The sequence below is a fragment of the Callorhinus ursinus genome, unplaced genomic scaffold, assembly GCF_003265705.2.
Source record: "Callorhinus ursinus isolate GAN/ISIS: 27379988/994484 unplaced genomic scaffold, GSC_fseal_2.0 scaffold16, whole genome shotgun sequence".
Taxonomy (NCBI): domain Eukaryota; kingdom Metazoa; phylum Chordata; class Mammalia; order Carnivora; family Otariidae; genus Callorhinus; species Callorhinus ursinus.
Genome location: NW_027397078.1, coordinates 33,967,181 through 33,989,432, shown reverse-complemented (window position 1 = coordinate 33,989,432; position 22,252 = coordinate 33,967,181). Strand labels below are relative to the sequence as shown.

General features: G+C 45.6%; 1 protein-coding gene across 2 annotated transcripts in view; it reads left to right on the top strand.

Annotated features, from left to right (window-relative positions):
- The first annotated feature begins 696 nt into the window (after positions 1-696).
- Positions 697-22,252, top strand: part of EGFL6 (EGF like domain multiple 6) — a 60,130-nt gene continuing 38,574 nt past the window's right edge. For both annotated transcript variants that reach the window (XM_025857505.2, XM_073902211.1), the window contains exons 1-2: positions 697-824; positions 21,838-21,950. In XM_025857505.2, coding sequence (XP_025713290.2) covers positions 751-824; positions 21,838-21,950 — 187 coding nt within the window. In that variant the 5' untranslated portion in view covers positions 697-750. The remainder of the gene's footprint in view (positions 825-21,837; positions 21,951-22,252) is intronic.

Sequence of the window (22,252 nt, the reverse complement as noted above, 5' to 3'; positions counted from 1 at the left end):
GTAATGGTTTATCTGGAGGAGGGAGTCATTTGGATCAGCATGTTTAGGGAGGAAAAACACCTACCTGCTGATTTAATTCCGTTTCTAGACATGAGGTAGCCACCAACGTGGTGCCCTGCCCAAACTCCGTTGGGCCTTCCCATTCTAGTGGGACTTCAACAGTCAGCATCTACAAGGTTGCCCGGGACTTGGTGACCTTCCAGCTCTAGCAGCCCGTGATTTGCAGTTTGTGGAAGAACACCTAGCAGAGTATGATGAGAACCTAAACAAAAGTGGTATAGAAGTGTTCTGAACCAGCATTCTTGGTTCCTGCTTTGACTTAACCAGATTCTGAAATCCGAGCGCAGGTATCACCGAAACTTGTCGCAAAACAGCAGTCTGAAACAGATGGCGCGACGTGGTGACTCTGACCAGAGTGAAGTGCACTGAGTCTGGGGGAAGTTTCTCTGGTGAGCCGAGAGCGCGGAGGAGGATGCGCGGGTCGTGCCGGAGGCGGGTCCCAGCCAGATGTGCGCCGTCCGCCCCGCCCTCCCCTCGCGCGCCGGGCCCCGCCGCACCGGGAGAGGAGCCGCCGCGCGCCTCGCCAGGGCGCCCCCGCCGCCCGCTGGGACAGCGCCCGGGAGGAGCGGAGGCCCCGAGCAGCCGAGGAGAGCGGAGGCGGCCGGCCCGCAGCGCCCCGGGGCCCGCGCCCTCCCGACAGGGGGCTCAGGAGGAGCAGCGGGAAGCGGCGGAGGGAGGCCCCGCGCGAAGATGCGGCCGCGCTGGGCCCTGGCGCTCCCGCTGCTGTTCCCCTGGGTGGCAGGTGGATTAGGGAACGCGGCCAGGTGAGTGTCTGCTCCTCGCCCGGCCTGAGCTCCTCCTCGCGGCCGCTTCTATCCTTGGTCCCTCCAGGCACCCCGCGAGGGTGTGCGCGCGTGTGGTTGTGCGCGCTGAGACGGGCTTTCCCCAGGTGCCAGGCCCGGGGGCGCGCACCGGCTTTCCTCCCCGCGCCCCTTTGGCGAGACTTGTTCCCAGACTCTCTGCACCCAGCGGGCCCCACGGAGGAGGGAGGCTCTGCGCGCAGCCGGGTGGGTGCGTTCTGGCTTGGTGGTCGGCGCGCATCTACTGTGCCCGCGACGGTGCGAGTGGCGGTGGGCGGGTGGATTCTGGGCCTGTGTAGTTTTGTGTTTGCCGTTCTATCTGAAGGGCACCAACTGATTTGTCAGTCGCTGGTTTTGCAGAAACAGGACAACAGAGTAAGCGTTTGCTGTGCTTGGGCTGAGCCCGCTGGGAAGGGGGCTCCTCTACTCCGTGCCTTTCTGATTAAGGTTAATGAACTGGAAAGAAAGGATGTGGTTGTCAGATGAAATCAACTCCTTTTTCTTGCTCTGGCAATTTAGAATCTGAAGCCGTTTCTCTACTGTTGGTAAACTTGTCGAAGCCCTGAAACTTATTTTTCCTGAGATCAGCAAAGCCACTTAGTAAGTGCCCGCGTACATGGTGCTGTTGGCTTGGCACTATTCTGAACACTCTAGGACTATTAACCCATTTGAGAGCCCGTAAGTGTTCTGTGTGACAGCTACTAGTATTATAATCCCCGTGTGGCAGAGAAGAAAAATGAGGCATGGAGAAGTTGAATAACTTGCCCAAGGAGGCTCAGCCAGTAATAAGTGATGGAGTGGGCACTCAAACCCAGGTGGTCTGGCTCGGGTGCCTGCTCTTCTCTAGGGCACTGGGGCAGCCTTTTAGGAATCACTCTCTGGAAAAGCTTTCCTGGTTCTCTGGCTGTGATATCTGGCCTTCTGAGGTTTCTCCTCAGAGCACTAAAGCAGCGTTTCTCCTCTGGGGCACTGTTGACCTTTTGCATTGGGCCAGATAGTTCTCGGTTAGGGATGGTCCGAAAACTGTCCTGTGCATTGTAGGATTTTGACCGGTATCTGTGGCCTCCACCCACTAGATGCCAGTAGCACCCTCTCCACCAAAAATGTCTCCAGTCGGCCCAAGGTGGAGATGGGGGGCAGTGGCTTGCAGAATCACTGCCTTGCGGAGATTTTTTTAGTCAAACAATTCCTGGGGAGAGCAGGCTGAGAGCCTTGGTTTGGAACAGGCTTCTGAAAGGTGAGCCTGACTATCTTTGTTTGACTTACAGGAAAAAAAATCTTTCATCAGTCAGCCGCAGTATTAAGGGATTTTGAAGTTCAAACAGAACAAACCTCAAACCAGGTTCTCAGAATGTAGGATTGTAAGTTTCAATTTCCTTTCCACAATAAAAATGTAAGCAGATGCAATTTGCTCATAATCACATTCTCCTTGAACGTTGGAGGTTCTTGTATTGTTAGAAAGCCCACTTAAGAAAGACCAACTGCTTTTGGGAGATGAGATTAGCAGTTCCTTAGCAGCCTGCAAACGGGACCTCCAAGAGCTTCACTTTCAAAGCGCCACCAAATTAAATGAAAGGCTGAAAAGCCCCCCAATAAACCAAGGAATATTAAAATGAAGAATCCATGTTCGGATTCTGCAATTCTGTGGTTTTCAATTTGTGAAATGTGCTTTCTTTACACGGTATCAGGTTCCCAAGCTGGTGTGTTTATTATCTGCTCAACAGGCTTCGAAATGTAAAGTGGTCAGCTCTTCGGGAGCTGCCCATACACCGTGTTCCATCAACTCCAGCCTCCACATGAGGGGTGATACCTTTACAGAAAAGGCAAGGCACCCACTCCTTGCTTCCTGGGGCTTCACAGCTTACAGTAAAAACTGTGACTGCTCTGTAGAAATTTCTAATATAAGCACTGGGTTTTTATTTTTTATTTTTTTATTTAAAAATTTGTTAAGATTTTTAAAAATTTATTTGTGAGAACGAGAGCAAGCGAGCACACGAGCAGGGGGGAGCGGCAGGCAGAGGGAGAGGCAGGTTCCCCGCTGAGCATGGAGCCTGATGTGGGACTCGATCCCAGGACCCTGGGATCATGACCTGAGCTGAAGGCAGACGCTTAACCGACTGAGGCGTCCCGTGGGTTTGGTTTTGTTTTTAAATAGAAATACTGCACCATAATTTTAGTGATCTAGAAAATTGCATGCCACCTAAGTGATGCTTAGTGCATAGTAGACAGTTAACACTCATCAAATGAATAAATCATCATCAGCATGCATTTTCCTGGTCATAAGCATCAGAATTTGGCTTGAGCCCTATACTTTTTGTTTTTATTTCTGTTTATTTTATTTTATTTTTTTTACTAGGCAAGGGACTTTATTAACCTTGTTTCAAACTTTATTCCTAGGCTTTTTCAGCTTAATTAGCTGCAAAGAATGAATTGTGTCTAAGCAAAAGCTGAAAGGAGCTACAGTATCCAAGGGGCTTGGGCTTAAAAATACTAGAGATCTAGATTTTATCAGATCCACAAACAAAATTTTAAAACACAGTCATAATATAAAATAGCAGCTCCCAGTAACTTCTTCAAGTTTCGTCATCTTCAGAAGGTAACTCAATTCCATTTGCTTCATTCTTGGAAGCTTCATCAAAATTCTCCCCAAGATCTGGAACTTCGCCATCATCCTGGTCTCCGGTAGCAAGTGGTGCTTTTCCACCCACAGATCGTGCGGGCAGAGCTTCAGCTAGTCTTAAATGAGTCAGACGGCCTGCACCAAGTTGGTGTCAGATGCCAGGTAGCATAGTGTTCCTGTCCGCTGCCTGCCGCGGGGCTCGATCCCAGGACCCTGTGATCATGAGCTGAGCTGAAGGCAGACGCTTCACTGACTGAGCCACCCAGGCGCCCCGGAACTGAAGTTTATTTTTATCATGGACTGTAGCCCTTCTCTGAACCACCTTCTTTCTGTGAGCGGTTTCTTTCCCACCAGTGCGCCCTTGTGCTTGCAGTTTGGCGAGTTTCTCCTGGTCTGTGATAGTTTCTTTCGTCTTGTTGGAGCAGAAATGTGACTGCGAGGGGGACTAGGGTTGGCGCTCAGGGGGTGTCGGGTGAACCAGCTGAGATTCAGTCGAACCCTAGATTTTTTAAATGCCCTTTGGGCATGGGGACCATTTGCCAGTCTAGAACATTTATTGAACTGAATTCCCTCTCCACGGGGTTCTAGGACCTAACACTGGCATCTTTTGGCCTTGAGCACATAAGATAAATATTAATTTTGCTATTCTTTTCATGTTTGGAGCAACCCCCTATTTATAGTGTATTTCTGTTACACATTTTTTTTCTCTCTTGAATTCAAATAAAAATAACGTGAGATGAAGGAATGACTGGGTTCATGCTGAGGGTCTACACTCAGGGAGAGATGCCTGCTTTCTGTAAATCACACCTACGTTGAGAACTGATTCCTCTCAGAGCCCCGCTAAGGAAGTGCCATTGTAATAATTTTCCACAAACTTTGTGGCTTAAAAAAAACACAGATTTATTCTCTTAGAGTTCTGGAGATCACAAATCTAAAGTGGGTCTTAAGGGGCTAAAATTAAGGTGTTGGCAGGGCTGTTCCCTCTGGAGGCTCCAGGGGAGACTCTGTTCCTTGTCTCATAGCTTCTAGAGGCTTCCAACATTCCTAGGCTTGTGGCCACATCACTTCAATCTCTTCTTCGTCACCTTGCTTTTTTTTCTCTTAGCCTCCTTCCTCCCTTATCCCTTACCTGTGATTATACCAGGCCCACCCAGATAATCCAGGATGGTCTCTTTATCATAAGATCCTTAATTTGATCACATCCGCAAACTCCCTTTTGCCATATAAGATAACATTTACAGGTTCTAAGGATTAGGTAGGATGTGGACATCTTTGGGGAGGCCATTATTCAGCCTTGCAGAGGAAGTGTGAACTGCGAGTCGGTTGTTCTTGGTTTCTCATTTTGAAACATGATTTTAGTGATTTGTGAGTGGTTGAGGTATCATTCATCTCTTATTCTTAAAACTAGAATTTGTGGGAATATCCCCCCAAACTCAAGAGCTGAGTTTTTTGGGGTGCCTGGCGGCTCAGTTGTTAAGCGTCTGCCTTCAGCTCGGGTCATGAGCCCAGGGTCCTGGGATCGAGCCCCGCATTGGGCTCCCTGCTCGGCAGGAAGCCTGCTTCTCCCTCTCCCACTCTCCCTGCTTGTGTTTCCTCTCTCGCTGTGTCTCTCTTTGTCAAATAAATAAAATCTTTAAAAAAAAAAAAAACTGAGTTTTACTAGGAAATAGTGACCATGAAATGTTTGATTACAACATAGAAATCACTTCTGAGCAACCTATTTCAATAGTTTCATTGGTTTAGAAGATATTACAGTCCTATTTATATGTGATTTATGTGCATAAGCCAAGGTTGTGTAAACATTAAAATGAAAATAAGTCTGTTATCTAGTCTTCATAAATCCGATTGGCATTCAACAAATACTGGTGAGACTCTACTCTGTGTCAACACTTTTCAGTGTGATTTCAATCATTTCTCTCATCAACCCTAAGAAATAGATAATTGTGCCTATTTGACAGACATTGGGATGGAGAAACTTGAAGAAATTCGATGAATTTCCAAGAACTTTATTTGATATGATTTTCTGCTTTAAGAGCAGTGCCATTCCAATGTTCCACATTTATTTCTCCAAAAATATTGGATACATAAAAGCTGACATTTTTGCAAAATACGTTCTCATACGTTATCGCCAATGATCTTGTTTAGCTTGACTCCTGCCCAGTATGACCCAGGGATGTGTGTAGAATAAGTGAGGGATTTCTGAGTCTCCACCCTCTCCAGTACACTTCCTTCCTCTAAGTTTACATTCTCTCAGAAGCAGACTCTGAGATCAGGATTTGAGTGTACGTGGTTCATTTGTGAGGTGACCCCAGAAAGTTCTAGTAGGGAAAGAAATGTTATGGAAATAAGTTACCACTGTGATTCAATCCTGCTGGGGAATTCTAGAAGACAGTAGGACACAAGCCTCAGAGCTAACGCCCCTGAAGGCAAGGGAGCTGGGGTATTTATACTCCCAACAGTCATGGGTTGAGGGCTTCTGAGGAGGGGCCATTTAAAAGGGGAGAACAGATATTGAGGTACCATTTGCAATGTCAGCCATGTGTAAATTAGGGATCATATCCCATTTACAGATGAATAAACTGAGTTTCTAAAGATTAAGCAATTAAGTGATTTGCCTAAAATATCACAGTGAACAGGTGGCAGATTGAAAGCCATGGCTATCTCCCAAGGATAACTAGATCATTTTCCACAGGGTGCTTTGTCCAGAGTAATCAGCAGTACTTCTGGTTTCATCAGTTAACTTGCTGGGTTTCAACGTAGTGGTTATTCCAATAACCTGTTTTAAGTCTGAAGGTCATGCTTATGAAAACAAACAAAAGGCAAAAGACCAATACTCTAAAAGTAGCTAAAATTAATTCACTTCAGGTTCAACATGAATCGAACAAATGACATACTCAAAACATTCTCCTGAATGTCAGAGATACATATCTATCTGCCGCCCCCCCCCCCCGAACAACTTGGGAGGGCAGGCAACATATCTGTCTTTTTTGGTGAGTGGGGTGCAGGGTGAGGGTTGTTACCTCTAGCTCCTAGCCCAGTTCCTGGTGCATAGTAGGTGTTGAATAAAAAAATTGGTGCATTAATGACCACAGGACTCTGGTGGAGAGGCAAATAGTGTTACATATAAATAACGTGTGTTTATACTTCTATATATAAGCATTCAAAAGAATGAATATGTATATTTATGTTTTTACATATTACACTTGACCTGTAACACGGGTTTGAACTACATGGGTCCACTTATTCGTGGATTTTTTCCAGTACAGTGCTGTGAATGTATTTTCTCTTCCTTATGATTTCCTTAATAACATTTTCTTTTCTCTAGCTTACTTTATTGGAAGAATACCATATATAATACATATACCAAATATGTGTGAATCAACTGTTTTCTGTTATTGGTAAGGCTTCCAGTCCACAGTAAGCTTTTGGTAGTTACATTTGGGGGGAGTCAAAAGTTATACAAGGATCTTTGACTGTGCCAGGGGTCAGCACCCCTAACTCCCATGTTCACCGATCAACTGTGTATGTTTACGTGAATATATATGCATGTAAAATTATGTGTGTGTGTGTGTGTGTATAGGGAGAACATATAGAACATATGAACCATTCCATAGAAATCAGATAAGAGAAATTGAGTCCACGAGTCAGTCAGGGAAAGTGGAGGACAGAGGATGACATTGAAACTGTCCTTGTGGAATGAACGTGAGCCCACCTGATCTAAAACAGGGGAGAAGGCAAGTTTGCAGTACTTACTTCCCAGTAGGTATTGCATAGGAATAAATAAATGGCTGGCTGGATCGATACATAGCTGCAAAAAGGATATAAAAGGAAGGCTTTGGCCCCAGATAGGAAGTGCACTGGCCAGCATCTGGGGGCACGAGCCTGGTGACAGCCAAGAAGGCAAGCTGGAAACAGGCCACGAAGAGCCCTGTATTTTGAGCCAAGGAGCTTGGGCTTTGTTGTGAGAGCAGAGAGCAAAGCAGGACATTGCAGGCTATGTTCTGTAAAGATACCCCATCGTGACCAATTCACACTCAGAATGATCCCACAATCGCACAGAATTATCTTCAAGGTAATGCACTGTAGTTTAGTGAAATTGGCAGCCTTTTTCCTTTCCAAATGTACATGCTATCAGTGTGTTTATAATCCGTGGTAGCTCAGATTGGATGAACACAAATGCAAAATTAAAACTCAACATACCAAAGCAGCAACCATCTTTACAAAGATCACGTTTGCTCTTTAAGTATTGCTCTGTTTCTGGGCATGACGTGTAGGAGTTATCTGTTGCTATTCAACAAAATACTCCAAAGCTCAGAGATTTAAAACAACATTTATTTATTACCCCTCACCGTTTCTGTGAGCCGGGAATTCAGGAGCACTTTAGCTGGATGGGGCTTGGGGTTTTTCACGAGGTTGCAGCCAAGTTGTTGGCCGAGGCTGTAGTCCTCAGAAGGCCTGACTCCAGCGGGGGGCCTGCCTGCAAGGTGGTGCGCTCACCACCTCGGGCACGGCACCTCGGTGATTCACTGGCTGCGGCCAGGAAGCCTCCGTTCCTCGCCTGGTGGAGCTCCCTCTGGGGCTGCTTGAGTGTCCTCATTGGCCCAGCAGCCGACTTCCACATGGCAAGGACTCAGAGAGAGAAGGCGAAAGTAGCTCTGCCTTGTGTGCCCTGACCTTGGAAGTTACCCTCCATCCACTCCCACTGCGACCTCTTCGAGTGAAGCCAGGCACTAAGTCCAGTCCTACATAAGGGGGCCGGGGGATTAGGCTTCACCTCCTGGAAGGTGGACTATCAGAGAATTTGTGGGCATATTTTAAAACCACATCACACCTTCTGGTTTTCCTTCTCAGCCTCTTTTACCAGCCTTGGTTTCCACAGAGCTCTGCTTCCTATATAGATGTAGATGACTTCGAAATGTGAATCGCAAGCCCCGTTGAGCTTCGGACATCCCAGACTGAGCTCTGGATCAGCTCTCCAGAACTCACTGTCCCCCATCTCACCCAGGACAAACAGTATCCAAACTGGTCCAACCAAGAACCTGGGCATCATTTCTGACAACTCTTCTCCCCACTTGTATTCACTCTGGTGCTAAATCCTATCACAGACGGAGCCTCAAGCCCATCTGCTTCTCTCTCTCCTGCCCACCACCACCCAGCCACGCACTGTCATTTCTCACCTGAACCCCAACAATAGCTGCCCTTTGCTGCTGCTTTTGCCCCCTCTAGTTCACATTCCAGAGGGTTCCTCTTAAAACTTAAATCACATCATGTTAGCCATCTCCTTAAAGCCTTTCAGTGACTTTGCATTGGATTCAGAATAAGATCTGTTCTATTTAAGATGGCATAAAAGGCCCTGTGGGTCTTGCCCGTTTCTCTAACTCCCCATTTTCTGTCATTCCCCACCGTGCTCTCTGTGGATGGAAACTAAAGGAGCTGCCTGATGACACTTGCTTTATTGACTACCTTCTCTTCCTCGGCTCACTTCCCCACTCCCCTACCCCCGTGCCTTTACCTCGTAGACAAAGCACTTGCGCTCACATCCTTGTATCAGTCGGCTTCTGGGGGAGCCCACACTAAGGCACTCCCCATGCCCGATTCCCACCCAAGTCCCGAGCGTGGAAGGTTAAATGAGAGAAATAGAGGAAGCGAGGGAAGGTGCTGAGTTTTGATCTACCGTCGATGACATGGGAAATTTGAAGATGGAGAACACACGCCGGTACGCACTTGATAGCCAGCCGTTTGTTGACGAGTCTCCTTGACGCCCACACCTCCAGGCGGCTGAGACGCTTTGGGGTATCCCTGGGCCTGGTGGACCTGGACTCTGTATGTTGAAGATGGGTGGAAGCCAGAATTAATCTTAACCTGTACAGTACAATGGACTTGCTGTACTGGGAACGCTGATGAAAACAAAAGGAAACAAAACAAAGAACCCCCTCATGGCTGGACCTTATGGTCCCTATTTAGAAAAAAATTTATTTCGGGCGCCTGGGTGGCTCAGTCGTTAAGCGTCTGCCTTCGGCTCAGGTCATGATCCCAGGGTCCTGGGATCGAGTCCCACATCGGGCTCCCTGCTCTGCGGGAAGCCTGCTTCTCCCTCTCCCACTCCCCCTGCTTGTGTTCCTGCTCTCACTGTCTCTGTCAAATAAATAAATAAAATCTTTAAAAAAAAAAAAATTTATTTCATTCGTTGGGCCACATTTAAACATCAGCAAAAAGAAGTTTTACCTTCTCAATTTGACTTGGAGAAAGACTATCATAAAATTTCCTGGAACCTGACCATAAACAAGCACACTAAGAATTCTGGCACGGTATATTTTCACAGAAAATAAGGAGTCCTAGGAAGAAACACTACACTACTTACACAATCCCTGGAATGTTTTTAAATTAACCTCAGCTGTGGAGACAGCGTTCGTGATTAATTTGATCAGTGTAGACAGCAGGCTGTGTAATGCGTTAAAGGAACTGGGACAATTGAGCATTCAGTTCAGACTCCCACAGCTCAGGGCCTCCTCTCCACAGAGACTCGCTCATCTGCACGGACACTTCCCTGCCTTGGGACCAGGCTCCCTGGGCCTTCCGTATGCCAACTGGGGTTCAGCAAGAGAGATCTGAGGGAGAGAGAGCGCTGCTGGCCGGCCCGGCCAGACCTCCTGAGATGGCAGAGGATGTTGCTGGGGTCATTTCGGTCCAAGATCAGGAGTTCTCTTTCTAGGTTCCTAAATTCCTTTTGATTGATTACCCCATGTTTATCGGGTCCCATGAGGTTGGGTCAATCCAGCCAAATGCATACCAGCTCATTATACTCAGACATGTATTACATTCCAGTGATTGGTACCCTGCCAGAACCGTGCCTCCTTGGTTGCTTGGAATGCGCTGCTCCAATTTTATACATTTAAAAAAAATATATGTGCTTCACTAGATATGGAACTAAATGCAATTCATATGGATCGTTTTGTAAGATTTTTTTTTTTTAAGAGAGGTAGAGAAGGGGGAGTGGGGAGGGGGAGAGACAGAATCCTGAGCAGGCTCCATGCCCGATGCGGGGCTTGATCTCACAACCCCACGATCATGACCTGAGCCAAAATCAAGAGTCGGACGCCTAACTGACTGAGCCACCCAAGTGCCCCTTGTAAGATTTTTTTTTGTATGACTAGATTCACATATGAGGAAAAAGATGTGCCCTAGACTTTAGGGAAAGAAATGATTCTTGAAATACTACTCTGTTGATCAGGGTAGGCTCATTTCTACATCAAAACGGTCTCAAAATGGCAGTGGCTGAACACAGTAAAGTTTATTTCTTTGTCTGCCTTGAAGTCCCCGACATGTTGGAGAGACTCTGCTGTGTGCTTTTACATAAGACCAGGCTCCACCCATCTTGAAGGGCCATTTCCTCCAGGCCAGCAGAGTCCTTTTTATTCAGCGGGCTGATAGAAAAGGAGCATGTCCAGGATCCCGTGGGAGGCTTTGTGAACAGGCTTGGAGGTGGTCTGCCCACGTTCCGTTGGCCTAAACCAGTCATGTGGCCCCACCTAACCCGCAGGCTGGCTGGGGAGCATAGTGTAGCTTTGTGCCCAAGAGAGAGAGAAATAGGTTTGCTGAGCCCTGAAACTTCTCTTCCATGATCATTAAATTATAACATGAAATTACAGATATTTGGCCATTTTTAACTTATAGAAGTTTCATGTAGTTTAACCTAATCATTTATGTCCCTTATCCAGAATACTCACAACCAGATATTAAAATAAAAGAATAATTGAATTGATGATGGGAGAGTTAGTGATTGGGCAGGAATTAGAGCAAAGCACAGGTAGAAGGAGAGGATGCTGGGGAAGTAATCTGAATAATTTGTTAATATTAACTTAAGGCCATGCAAGAACTATGTATGCAACTATAGATTAAAGCTTTTTGAGAAGTTTTTAAAAAGGTTTATGAGATAGAGTGCCCTATTATTGTCAATGTCATGCTTGCGTGTGCTGGATTCCTTTCTTCCCCCCAATAATATTGTCTTAGCTTAAACAGAAATATTTTAGTATTTACTTTTCTTTTTTATCCATAATTTTAAATGACTGCGTATGTGCATTTAAAAAAAAAAAAACGTGGCAGGCTTAGAATGCAGAGCTGGATACTTGGTGTAATAAATCAATTTCCTCTGGCACCTACAAATCAGCAAGTGATTATTAGCCATTTTGTCCACCAGAGATTTCCCCCCTTTAAACTGTTTTTCCATTTTCATGACCAGATGTAGAATTTGATGATTAAACCACTAAAATCCCATCTGTGGCTGTCCCTTTGAGGTATCTCTCAAAACTGGGTAAATACAGGGATGGCACGTCCATCAATTAAAAAGCATGTTGCTCATTTATGGACTTGCGTGGTTCTATGATGGTTTTTCCTACGATGTTGTTGCAAGCTACTTGGTCTTCTCTAGGAAATACGCACAGAACATGTCGCTGCATCTACAGAGCAGCTGTGGGCCGAACTGTTGTTTTCTGGTTTGTGTAATTGCCCAAACATCAGAATCTACTTTATAGTTCTCAGTCATGAGTTGATTCTTTTTTTTTTTTTTTTTTAAAAAAAAAACCAAAAAAAAAAAAAAACAAGTGAAAATAAGGCTAGATTCAATAACAAATTTGTTATCTTCTAACAAAGCTGTAATCCTAAAATCCATTTGTGACTGAAGAAGGAATTTTTTCCAGTGGATAAGAAACCTTACTTGATTAACAAGTTTTTGGTGGCCCAAGTGTTAGTCATTAACATTTTGGAGAGCTTTACAAGTGATAGTTTGTACAATGTCAAAAATGATGACTTGGGAGAAATTGATACACCTCAGATTTCTCAGCTTCACCTTTTCACCTAAAGACAAGCATGTGAAAGCAATAAAATTCGAGAAAGAGGATTTCTCTGGAGAGTTGTGGTAATGTGCAAACAGTATATGAATTTCATCTTCTGGTAACTTTCTCCTTTTAGTTAACCCCAGCCAGTGTTCTTTACAATCAAAAGTAAATCACTTTGACCAATACATATGAAACGGTTTGCCCACCTGTACAGAGGACCCTGGACTCTTTCACTAAAGTTTTTAATTAGGCTTTTAAAAAAATATATTTCAACCAGATTCAATTTTTTTTGTTCTGATTTCACATCTAACAGCTTCAATAATCTTTTTTTTTTGAGGTGTAACTGACATGTAACATTATATTAGTTACAGGTATACAATATAATGATTCAATATTTGTATATATTGCAAAATGATCACAATAGGTCAACTTACTGTCTGTCACCATACATAGTTATAAATTTTTTTCTTGTAATGAGAACTTTTGAGATTGATTCTCTTAGCAACTTTCAAATATGCAAATAGTACTGTTAACTATAGTCACCATCTGTACATTACATCCCTATGACTTATTTTATAACTGGAAGTTTATACCTTTTGACCCCCTTTACCCATTTCGCCCCACCCCTCACCTCCCTGCTCTGGCAACCACCAGTCTGTTCTTTGTATATATGAGCTTGTTTTTTATTTATTTATTTATTTATTTTAAAGATTTTATCTATTTGACACAGAGAGACACAGCGACAGAGGGAACACAAGCAGGGGGAGTGGGAGAGGGAGAAGCAGGCTCCCCGCAGAGCAGGGAGCCTGATGTGGGGCTCGATCCCAGGACCCTGGGATCACGACCTGAGCTGAAGGCAGACGCTTAACGACTGAGCCACCCAGGCGCCCCTGTTCTTTGTTTTTTAGATTCCACATATAAGTGAGCTCGTGTGGTATTTGTCTTTCTCTGACTTATTTCACTTAGCATAATGCCCTCAAAGTCCATCAGTGTTTTCCCAAATAGCAAGTTTTCACTCTTTTTTTTTTAATGACTGAATAGTATTCCATTGTGTATGTATACCACATTTTCTTTATCCATTCGTCCGTCATTGGACCCTTAGGTTGTTTCCAGATCGTGGCTATTATATATAATGTTGCAGTGAACATGGGACATGCATGTATTTTTTCAAGTTAGTGGCTTCATTTTCTTTGGATAAATATCCAGAAGTGAGATTGCTGGCAAAATGTACTTTTGTGAGGAACCTCCATACTGTTGTCCACAGTGGCTGCACCAATTTACATTCCCACCAGCAGTGCACGAGGTTCCCTTTTCTCCACATCCTCACCAACACTTGTTATTTCTTGTCTTTTTGATAATAGCCATTCTGCCCAATGTGAAGTGATATCTCATTGTGGCTTTGATTTGCATTTCCCTGATGTTGAGTGATGTTGAGCGTCTTCTCATGTGTCTGTTGGCCATCTGGATGTCTTTGGGGAAATGTTTATTCAGATCCTCTTCCTGTTTTTTAATCAGATTGGTCTTTTTGTTATTGAGTTGTATGAGTTCTTTCTATATTTGGGGTATTAACCTCTTGCCAGATATATGATTAGCAAATATTTTCTCCCATTCAGTAGTTTACCTTTTCATTCTGTTGAGTTTCCTTTGCTGTACAGACGTTTTTTTAGTTTGATATTCCACTTGTCAATTTTTGCTTTTGCTTTTGGTGTCAGGTTTCAGTAATATTGTTGCTTATTGAGTTCCCTCTACTCTTATGGAGGCTGCTTTGTTTTGCAAAATCCCTGATATTTCCAACTGCTTGAAATCCTTCTATAACTCCCCAGAGCCTTCAGAGTGGACAAATGTTTTGCATGGTCACAGGCCTTTTCTTTGCGGCCCCTGCTTATCTCCCTGCTACCTTCTCCCCTCTATTCTCTCCGCTTCCCTCCCCACTCCCCTCCCCACTCCCCTCCCCACTCCCCTCCCCACTCCCCTTCCCACTCCCCTGCTCTAAACACACACCACTTTCTAGACTCTAGTTTACAGGCCACCAACTCCTCAGGTTTTTGGTGGCTCCCTCCTTGACACAGGCTGTTTTCTCTGCCTGGAACACCTTCCCTACCCAACAGCCTCCTTCCGTTTTACCCAGGTAAGCCCGCCAGTCTCCAGGATTCGTATCAGGCCCCATTTCCTCCAGAAAACCCCTCACCCACCCACCCCTAACCTAACGACTCCTACATCTTGCCCTAGCTCCGAGAACTTACTCCTTTTGTGAGATTTGTCAAATCATAGTATAATAATCTGTTCACTTGCCCAGCTGCATCCTTGGACTGTAAGTTCTTTGTGGGCAGGGGCTGTTCTCATATGTGTCTAGAGCCTCAGTGCCTGACATATGTAGTTACCTAATACATTTTAGGTGAAAAAAAATGGATAGATGGATGAATGAATAGCGCAGGGGAGGAAAGATAATTTTCCCTCTACCCTTCTAGGTTCTTGGCTGAGATCCCCCTGTAATAAAAGACAGATTAATAGGAGAAAACCAGACAGAAGTAAATAACTTATATACCTGCTGTACACCTGGGAGATACCCAGGAAAACTGAGTAACTCAAAATGGCACAAGCCACCACCTTAATACCCAGCTAAAGATAAAAGTTGTTGTTGGAGTTTGGGGGAGCAGGTTATGGGAGGTGACCAGGCAAAGCACAGTAAGTAAGGATAAGGTTGTTACACAGATTTAAGTCCTGGCCTTCTCCATTGATAACAGCTGCTGCTGCTGCTGCTGCTGCTGCTGCTGCTGCTGCTGCTGCTGCTGCTTCTTCTTCTTCTTCTTCCTCTTCCTCTTCCTCTTCTTCTTCCTTCTTCTTCTTCCTTCTTCTTCCTTCTTCTTTCTTCTTCTTCCTTATTCTTTCTTCTTTCTTCTTCTTCTTTTTCTTCTTCTTTTTTTTTTAAAGATTTTATTTGAGAGAGAGAGAAAGCACAAGTAGTGGGGAGGGGCTGAGTGAGAAGCAGGCTGCCTGCTGAGCAGGGAGCCCGATGTGGGGCTCGATCCCAGGACCCTGGGATCATGAGCTGAGCCGAGAGCAGATGCTTAACCGACTGAGCCACCCAGGCGCCCCTGATAACAGCTTCTTGAGATTTAGAGATGGAGACAGCCTCATATATGAAGATTTCCCTTGTAAATATAAATATCTCTTACACAAGGGTAACTTCTTTTTTTAAAAAAGATTTTATTTATTTACTTGAGAGAGAGTGTGCACACACGTGCGTGACAACAGAGGGAAAGGGAGAGGCAGACCCCCGCTTAGCAGGGACCTGACTTGGGGCTCAGTCCCAGGACCCTGAGATCATGACCTGAGCCAGAGGCAGATGCCTAACTGACTAAGCCACCCAGGCGCCCCACAAGAGTAACTTCTACTCAGGCTTTCAGAGCTTCTCCTGTGTCTGCTGTTTCTTAAAAATAATCAGCCCAAAATAATCCTTATGCCAAAGAAGCATGTTTTGGGGTGGCAAATCCTGTTCCCCTTCCATACTTTGGTCAGCTGTATTCCTGCCTGACTTCTAATACGAATGTAAAGTCACCTGGTCTTTTTTGTGACCCTGGTTTCTTCATGTGTAAAATGATAGGTTAGAACTGGCTGATGTCCGAGGTCACTTTCTTTAAGGTGAAATTCTACAGTGAGCTCCCCTTGCAGTGAAAACTGATTCCTATATACATTAAAAAGTAAAGTCACATGGAAACTGTGGCAGCCATGAGAATGTGCCTTGCAGACTGCCAGCTGCTGGGAGTGCGATTGACCCAGGGCCCGCACTACTCTGCTCTTGGAAAGCCATCACCACGGTTGAGCAACGCCATGCCTCCCACGGGCTGCTCCTGCCAGGCCACCTTCCAGAAGGAGCGTGGCCTGGCAGGGATACCACGGCAGGACCGTTTGTGGGAAATACCACTCTCCTCTGAAGGTCAGTTTTGGCTCCCAGACTCCCCCTCAGTTTTGCCAAACCCTCCTTAGACTTACCCAGCAGCCTTGGATGCCTGCATCCGACCTTTGTTCCGTCTTTGCTTTGCTCGGGGTCAGCCTCGCATGGGGGTCCGATGGCCCTCCCAGCCTTCCCCAGCTCTCGCGCCATGTTCTCTCGCAGGTGTTTCCTGTAATAACATCCTTGCACGTTTATTCCCCTCATGGCTTCTGCTTCTCAGAGGACTCAAACTAAAGCAGAAACCTAGTTCAAACTGCGATTCATTTCATTGATTATGAGTCCATGGCAGTTTTAAGCTTTATACCTTATTCAACACATCTAGTAGCAATCTTAATCGTACTGCTAGTACTGCTAAGAGTGGTGAGTTAGGGAACATTTCCTGTGTTACTGCTCCAAGCCCTTTATATATATTGCGTCATTCCATTGTCACAAAATCCCTTAAAGTAAATCCCCTTTTTATCCCCATTTCACAAATGAGATAGTTGAGGCATAGAAAGGCAAAGTAACTTGCTGAAAGTCACAGGTTCATGTACAGTAGAGCCATGATTCAAACTCAAGAAGGAGACCGTCGGCCTGACCATCGTATTTTGCGGCCTGCTCAACATCAGAGCTGATCCTGCTTTTTCTAGAAACACTCTGCGTTTGGCTTAACCTGGTGTTCCTTTTACCTTTCTGAGCATTGCTTGAGCCTCTGGACGTTTCTCCTCCACGGCCCACCTCTTACATGCTAGTTTCCTTGGGGCTGTGCCCTAAGCCTTCTTTTCTTCTTACACTACGTACATTCCCGTAGATTCAGTAACCAACTGCCTGCAGATGACGCCCCACTCCGTCCTGCTTCCTGGACTTTTGGCCCAAATAGCCAACTTCCTATTCAACATCTCTTGGTTGTCTGTCTAATGAGCCCTCAAAATTAGCATGTCCCTAAGAGAACTCCTCATTTATCCTGTTCCTCAACATGGTCCTCCATCCATATTCCCCATTCCAGAAATAACAGCACTGCTGTCTACCTGATTTTACATCCATCTCACACTCCAGATCCAACTGACCAGAATATGACCTCCATGAGGGCAGAGATCTTACGTTCCTCGTGGTTGCTGCTGACCCTCTGGAGATGAACCCAATGCCTGATATGTTGTAGGTTTTCAGTAAATAATGAATGAATGCTCTAATCCATTACCAAGTCTTTTGGTTCCACCTTGAATCTATCCATTTTTCCTCGCTGTCTCTGCTACTGCTCTAGTCCAAAAGACCAGAATCTTCCAAGCCAACTGGTATCCCTGCTTCCATCTGTCTCCATCTCATCCATTTTCCAGACTGCTGCCATGATAATATTTTTCCCTAAGGGAAGATGTTCTCAGATAAACTCCCTACTCAAAATCCCTCTGTGCTGCCCTATTACCATTCAACTATCAGGCTTCATAGCCCGAGCTTGACTAACATGACGCTCTGTGCTGTAACCCGCTCATCTCCCTCCCTTTGCTCCACTCCTGTGGTCTTCTGTCAGTTCCTCGAGCACAAGCATCGTGTCTCTTACCCTGCACTCATTCTGTGACTTCTGCTTGTAATACGCTTTCCCTCATTTTATGTGGTTGACTTCTCTTTATCTTCCATTTCACTTAAAGGAGCACCCTCAGAGAGAACATCTTGGATCCATTCAACCAGAGTGTGTTTCTTTGCTTTAAGCTTCTGTAGCTGACCGAATATGTTTAGTGCCTCTGTTACCCTCACCCTCTTGTCTAAAAGCTTGTAGTCAGGGACCCTATCCACCATGTTTATCTCTGTATTTCCGGTACCTATCCCAGTGCTCAATACATATTCATGTTCTATTGAATAAGCTGGGGCTTGGGGCATCAGGAAAATAGGTAAGGTCCTCCCTTGCAAACCTATAGTCAAGAAGTTGGCAGGTCATCTCCAAAGTATTGATAGATTGAAATCTAATTAAATGAATCCCCCATTCCTTATAAAAATTTAGAATTAAGGGGGCACCTGCATGGCTCAGTTGGTTAAGCATCTGCCTTCGGCTCAGGTCATGATCTCCAGGGTCCTGGGATGGGGCCTGCATCGGGCTCCCTGCTCAGCAGGGAGTCTGCTTCTCTCTCTCTCTCCCCCTCTGCCCCTCCCCCCGACTCATGTTCACTGGCTCTCTCTCTCTCCAGTAAATAAGATTTTATTTATTTATTGGAGAGAGAGAACAAGCGGTGGGGAGGGGCAGAGGGAGAGAAAGAGAGAAGCAGACTCCCTGCTGAGCAGCGAGCCCGATGCAGGCCCCATCCCAGGACCCTGGAGATCATGACCTGAGCCGAAGGCAGATGCTTAACCGACTGAGCCACCCAGGCGCCCCCGTAAATAAAGTCTTAAAAAAAACTGCAGTAAGATACCACTTCCCACCAACTAGAATGGCTGTAAAAAAAAAAAAAAAAAAAAAAAGGACAATAACAAGTGCTGGTAAGGATGGAGAAATTGGAACCCTTAGACACTGCTCATAGGAATGGAAAATGGAGTAGCCATCTTGGAAAAGAGTCTGGCAGTTCCTCAAAAAGTTAAACATGGTTACCATATGACCTAGCAATTCCACTCCTAGGTATATACCAGAGAGAAATGAGAACATATGTCCGTACAAAAACTTGTACACCAGTGTTCATAGCAGCATTATTCGTTAGAGCCAAAACATGGAAACCACCCAAATGTCCATCAACTGATGACTGGATAAACAAATGTGGTCCATCCATACAATGGAAGGTTATTCAGCCATAGAAAGGAATGGAGTACTATTACATGCCACAGCATGGACGAACCTTGAAAGCATATTAAGTGAAAGAAGCTGGACATAAAAGATCACATAGTGTACGATTACATTTCTGTGAGATGTCCAGAAAAGGCAAATCCAGAGACAAAGAGTAGATTTGTGGTGACCAGGGGTTGGAGGATTGGGGGGCGGGGAATTGGGACTAACTGCTAATGGGGATGGTGTTTCTTTTTGGAGGGAGGGAAATGTTCTGGAATTAGTGGTGATGGTTGCATAACATAGTGAATGTACTAAAAATTACTGCATTTTATTATGTGAGTTATATCCATTTTAAAAATGCTACACAAAGATTCTTAAGTACATCATTTTGTGTGGACTAGCACTTATTTACTCGACACACTTTATGTTCAGTAGTCTGCAGTTTCTTGTTTGGGAATTGTTAGTTATGTGCAGATGGGGTCAAGATTGTGCTATCCCCTGCAGAATTGTTAGTACTGTCCAGATTCGACTATGTAAGGTGACCGTATTATTATAATACTTACCGTGCTGTCCTCTACTGCAGTGTATCTGTTTATAATGGTTTGGGAATTTAAGAGAGTAAAGATTGGGTCTTTATCATCACTTTACGGGCCTAAGACAGTACTTGGAATATCGCAAGTACCGAATAAATGTTTCACTTGCAGTAGAACTTAACAAGGGACAGTTGGCAGTGCCTAGAGACATTTTTGCCTGCCACAACTGGAGAGTGGGTGCTTCTGCCATCTGTAGGTAGAGGCCAGGCATGCTGGTACATCAACCCTGGCTGAGATGCACAGGACAGCCCCCAACAGCAAAGATTTCTCTGGCCCAAATGTCAGTTGTATAGAGGTTGAAAAACCCTGTTCTAAATTGTTGAGCCGGGCGCCTGGGTGGCTCAGTCGGCGAAGCGTCTGCCTTCGGCTCAGGTCATGATCCCGGGGTCCTGGGATCGAGCCCCACATCGGGCTCCCTGCTCAGCAGGGAGCCTCCTTCTCCCTCTGCCACTCCCTTTGCTTGTGCTCTCTCTCTCAAATAAATAAATAAAATTTTTAAAAAAAATAAATGGTTGAGCAAATGACTTACAAATCCCCCAAATTAGTTTCATCAGAAGATGAAAAAAAAAAAAAGGTCCCTTTAAGGAAAATTAAATCATAAAATCATCCTTGCATTTGGTGTTCGCAGTTAATGAAATGTCCCAGACCATATCTTTGTGGCTCTTAACTGAAGAACCACGTGGGTGGGAGAGGCAGAGCGCAGGGGGGACCTGCAAGGCTGTGGCACTTCCCAAAGTTGACCAAGGATTATTAACTTGCAGAGAATTCAGTCCTGCAGCAGAAAGCACATGGTCAAATGTGCACTCCTTGTCTGTTAAAGAGCCCAGGAACCATTTTACATTGAATTTAATCTGCCCAAGGAAACAATCCCAGCCCTCCACAAAATACACGACTCAAGTCTTTTCTTCCGGAAGCTGGTGGCAGCCCTGCCCACTACTAACTAGGTCAGTAGGTACGTAACTGTGCAGTGAGGTCCAGTCGTGGCCCAGAATGCTGAGGGGCACTTGGTGGCCAGGCTCACTCCTTCGGGTCTCTGGATCAGGGGTCAGCAAGCTAAGGCCTGCAGGCCAAGGCTGGTGGCCCTCTGTTTCTACATGACCTGTGAGCTAAGCCTGGTTTTACCCTTTTTTTTTTTTTTTTTTAAAGATTCTATCCATTTATTTGACAGAGAGAGAGCACAAGCAGGGGGAGCGGCAGGCAGAGGGAGAGGGAGAAGCAGGCTCCCCGCTGAGCAGGGAGCCCGATGTGGGGCTCGATCCCGGGACCCCGGGATCATGACCCGAGCCGAAGGCAGATGCTTAACTGACTGAGCCACCCAGGCACCCCTGGTTTTACCTTTTCAACTGGTTAAAGCTAAACCAAAGGAAGAATGATATTACATGACCCGTGGAAAGTATATTAAATTCAAATTTCGGTGTCCATAAATAAAAGTTTTATTGAACCCAGTTATGCCCATCTGTTTGCTGTTGGCCACTGTTGCCCGTCTAGCTGCTCTTGGGCATGGACAGAGACCGCTCGACCCTCCTGATGGCAAAGCCTACAGTATTTACCATCTGACCCTTTCTGAAAAGCATTTGCCAACCCCTGCTCTACGGTTAAAGAGTTTAGCAAATGGTGTTCCTAGGAGGCAGTGAGGAATGAGAAGCCACCCTGGGCTGGAGTCCCTGACATGTGGCTCTGCTGGGGACGTGGCTGTACCCCACTGGGCTGGCGCTTCCTCATCTGGGCACGAGAGGGCTTTGCTGGAGGCTCTCTGGAGCCCTTCCAGCTCTGAACTGTCTGGGGTGTGTGGAGAGTCCGGTCTGTATGGTGGTTCCCAGGTGACCGATGAGGTAAACGCACAGCACTCTTGTCAGGGCCAGAGCCACGGGGCCAGAGCGTCACATTACCACACTCGGCGCTGGAGCAGACACAGACCTGGACCGCCCCTGTGTCTGTTCAGAGCAGACTGGAAAATTGGCACTGGACAGGGTTTGGAGACAAGCTCTTGGCCACTTTCATGCGCCCTGGTTTTATAGATTATGTAACCGGATTCTTTTAACCCCGGGGAAGAGAGAAATGGACAACACTAAAGATTGGAGAAGGCTGGCAACCCCAAATTCAGGCTTTCGGGATCTAATTGAGCCCTTAGGTCAGGTTTATTGAATTTCACCAGGTAATTGTCATCTCTCCTGTTCATTTACTGGCAGGAAAGAGTCTCTGTCCCCCTTTTTGTGTTCTCCATATTAACATGCGACTCTTTACCCACAGCCCAAAGGATCATGGGCTGTCCACGTCCGCGCTGCAGCTCGGGGTCTGTCGCTATGGGACTAAGCTGGCCTGCTGCTATGGCTGGAGAAGGAACAGCAAGGGAGTCTGTGAAGGTAATTGTGTGAAAACTTAGACCACTCTGGGATGGAGTCGTAGGCCAGTGTCCTTGGGTTTTTATCCGGAACACCATAAGCTGTCACCAAATTGTCCACCCATTGTCACCAAATCCCTTAATCTGCTAAATAGGATAAACGCACAACCACATGTCCCATACACTTTAGGTGCTACTGTGGATCATGCTGGATTATACTCGATAAAGCACAGAAATGTTAGCTTGTTTTGGTAGGAATAACAGTACTACCTTCTTTCTGTCTCTGCCCCAAACTCCTCCTCTCTAGCTGGTTCAAAAATATCT